The following is a 3,859-nucleotide window of genomic DNA, read 5'->3' as shown; positions in this document are numbered from 1 at the left end:
ATGTTAACCAGAAAGCTGCTGGGTTGCCAATGAAATATCAATTATCAGCATGGCCCACATGTGGGAACACACTCTGTTTAATTGACCTGCCGTATCAATAGTCCGACCACATATAGCTGCTGTGGTCAAATCAATCTACCTGCAAACATCCATCTTCACCCAGTTTAATTGTTTCCTGTCTGACACATCGTTTCATATCCACCTCATCCCCATCTGCATCGTTTTATCAGTATCCTTTGTTTTTCTTTTTGTCTCTCTGCTACTCGCTCTGAGTGTTATCTTTGCCTGCTTCCTGTGTTTTTCATTGTAAACATGTTGATGACATTACAGTTTTTAATGATTGTTTTGTTGTCAGTTCTCATAACAGAATTTCAATGTACGAAGACCCAAACTGACTAAATCACTGAAATGGTGGATGTGTTTGCAAACATTTCCTCTCATTGTAATATCACTATACTCATGAGCGCTGTTGCAACATAATTGCAAATTACTTCAACACTGCAGCCATTCATCTGAAATGTATTGGAAAAGAGAATGCACCAGAATACATAGAAAATATTTTTAATTTCTCTCTTTTTGATTACTTTCACTAAGTTTGTATCGAGGGTCTGTTGCATATTAAAATAGTCTCAAAGGATATTTAAATAATGGAACTTGCAATTGATTGAAGCACGTTTTAGTGCCTCGTATAAAAACAACCTTTGGGATCCATTCATGAACAGAAAAAGCAATCAGCATTTTGTCTGAGTGTGCGATTTACTGCAGTGTAAAGTCAGGCAACATTATCGACGGTAAAACGGTACAATCAACGTTTTTCAAAGTCATTCTTACTCTACATTAACAAATACATCTGTAGGCTTCTTCTGCATACATTAATAGCCGTATACTCTTTGCTACTTGTATAATCTTGGGGAAAGGATCATCAGCAGTCTGCTTTTATTTTAAAAATGTAACCATGATTAAAATCCAATGGTAAACATTTACAATGTTAAGATGCTAAACGTTATGTGCAAATTATGAAGCATTCATCAAATACTGTGACAGGCACTCAGAATAAAAAAATGACTGAAAATAATTAAACCATCCTGTAATCATAAATAAATGTTTCTGAGTTACAACATTCAGGTAGATTTGATATAATTAAAAAATCTCCTACATATCTTTTAAGTCAATGTGTAGTGAAAGTGTGTCATTTCAAAATGATTTAAACTAAAATGTCCCTAAAACAACAGGATCATATCAGCAAAAATTACTATGCAGCATAACTTGACACAAACACCTTTTGTTAGATCTCAGTCAAATACCTGCTGGAGGTTTTCAAGGTTAAAAATGTGCAAATATACAGTTTTTCAAATAAAGAAAGAAATGTGCTTTTGAAGTCAGCAGCAGTTAATCATTGGACGTAAGCTTACCGTGTCGGTAAAGAATCTCTCTTTTGTCATTGGGAGACAAAAATGTGTTTTAATTCTTTCCAGTCTCAGAAATTACACAAAAATAGAAAATTATTCACTTAGATAACTAATTGAGTTTTCCCTCCAACAGAACAGATGGGCGGGAGCTGAGACAACAGAAGGACGAAGCGACAGAAAGAGCACATCACATGGGTGCCATCTCGCTTCCCGTGCTAGAGATGACGGATGAGACGTGGGAGAACGGCAGCTTCGCCAGTCCGTCGCCCGGACTCCCCCTGTTTCTGCTCATGTTCAACGACAGCGATCTGAACGAGACGCTGTTAAACTCCACCAACTCCAGCATCCCAGATGTGTCCTCAGGTCCCAGCGTGGCGGGGGTCCTCATACCGCTCATATACATAATCGTGTGTATCATCGGCCTCGGTGGAAACACTTTGGTGATTCACATTGTGCTGCACTACTCAAAGATAGAGTCGGTGACCAACATCTACATCCTCAACTTAGCCATCGCTGACGAGCTCTTCATGCTTGGCCTGCCCTTCCTGGCGGTTCAGAACACGCTCCAGTCGTGGCCGTTCGGCTCCTTCATGTGCCGACTGGTGATGACGGTCGACTCCATCAACCAGTTCACCAGCATCTTCTGCCTGACCGTGATGAGCATCGACCGCTACCTCGCTGTAGTCCACCCCATTCGGTCGTCAAAGTGGCGGCGGCCCCAGGTGGCCAAAGTGGTGAACGGCACCGTCTGGGCTCTGTCGTTTCTCGTCGTCCTGCCTGTGGTGATCTTTGCCAACATCCAGAAAGCTGGAGGTACCTGTAACATCGCCTGGCCGCAGCCGGCTAACATCTGGCGGGCAGCTTTCATCATTTACACCTCCACGGTGGGATTCTTCTGCCCTCTTCTCATCATCTGCCTCTGCTACCTGCTCATCGTCTTCAAGATTCGCAGCTCGGGTAAAAAGGTCCACGCCACCTCTACCAAGCGCAGGAAGTCGGAGAGAAAAGTGACGCGCATGGTCGTGATTGTTGTCGCCGTGTTTGTCTTCTGCTGGCTGCCTTTCTACGCCCTCAACATCATCAACCTGCTGGTGTCGCTGCCCTCAGAGTACCAGGGTCTTTACTATTTCGTGGTCGTGCTCGGCTACGCTAACAGCTGCGCCAACCCCATCGTCTACTGCTTCCTGTCGGACAACTTCAAGAGGGGCTTCCGGAAAGCACTCTGCCGCTCCACGAGGAAGGTGGAGAACCACGAGCCCATGGAGCGCCAACAGCAGAAGGAGGGCAGGTCGGCGATCATGCCCAGGGAGAGCCTGAGGCGGGCGATCAGGGCCGAAGAGGATGAAGAGGAGGAAGACGTCTCTGAAATGAATGAGATCTACAGAATCGCCCAAAACGGCAACGGCAGCTTCCAGCCACAGAGCTCGCAGCCGCTGTTGTCGGATAAAGGAGCGACTCCGGGAGCGACGGAGCTGTCGTCCCCAGAAAGGAAGGACAAGTCTGGGGACTTGAAAGGGAAAGATGCAGCCAACGGGTCCACGCTGACTGTACCGTTGCTTCTCAATGGAACCAAAAATGGGAGCATTAAAACTCTGCCAGAGGAAGCATTGGACCAGAGCACCTCACTGGAGATAAGTTACTTATAAAGGATCGTATGCTACTTGCAGTGAACTCAGTATTACGACACGGGGCAGCCAACACTGAGCTGTTTGTAAAAAAAAAAAAAAAAAAAGATATATAATGAAGACTTGAGGAAAACTTGCTTTTTTTTCATCAATGGACTCAAAGTTTCTTTAACATTTGAAGGAGTTGTTAAACTTTTACCAACATACATCATGTATTCCTGTTTATATCGTGTACATACGCATGAATATGAATGTACAAAGCTGTGCCTTTATTTACTTTTATCACATGTATCTTGTTGATTGTGGTACTTTAGCCTTTTTATTCCATAATGTATCAATCATTCGCTCAAATTTGACTGTATAAACTTAAACCAACATTCACTGCAACCATCCATAGCTGAACATCGATGGTATGACTTTATTTAGGAAGGACTCCCATGACTGCAACCCCCTATAAATCATGTTTATGAATGTTTTAAGGGAGGTATGATTGCTGCCAGGATTGTGTTTGCAGGATTGTGTTGCCAATAAAGCTGATTCTGATTCTGATTCTGAGATATGGAGGAGATGAAATCATGCAGGTTCACCAGAAACTCCTTCAGCTCAGACTCCAGCAGAGACCGGTCCACCGTGGACAGACTCAGATCCTCCAGCAGAGACCGGTCCACCGTGGACAGACCCAGATCAGATCAGCCTCGGACCTGCAGTCGGAGCTCCGGAGGGAGGAGGAGAGCTCAGCTCCCGGCAGCAGCAGCGTCTCCTCCTCCTCCAGGAGCAGAGCTCCTCCTCTCTGGGAGCCAACACCATCACCATGCTGCTGGAGAC

The 3,859-nt window shown here is 44.7% G+C and overlaps 1 protein-coding gene across 1 annotated transcript; it reads left to right on the top strand.

The window, feature by feature from the left end:
• The first annotated feature begins 1,600 nt into the window (after positions 1-1,600).
• Positions 1,601-3,145, top strand: LOC142938273 (somatostatin receptor 3). Its single transcript, XM_076081553.1, has one exon. The coding sequence runs from the start codon at positions 1,601-1,603 to the stop codon at positions 3,053-3,055; it is 1,455 nt and encodes a 484-aa protein (XP_075937668.1). The 3' UTR covers positions 3,056-3,145.
• Positions 3,146-3,859: the final 714 nt, after the last annotated feature.

Source organism: Anarhichas minor, unplaced genomic scaffold (assembly GCF_050575085.1).
Source record: "Anarhichas minor isolate MPS153535 unplaced genomic scaffold, ASM5057508v1 ptg000007l, whole genome shotgun sequence".
Classification (NCBI taxonomy): domain Eukaryota; kingdom Metazoa; phylum Chordata; class Actinopteri; order Perciformes; family Anarhichadidae; genus Anarhichas; species Anarhichas minor.
Note: the sequence above shows the minus strand (reverse complement) of the source record. Positions and strands in the feature narration are given on the sequence as shown.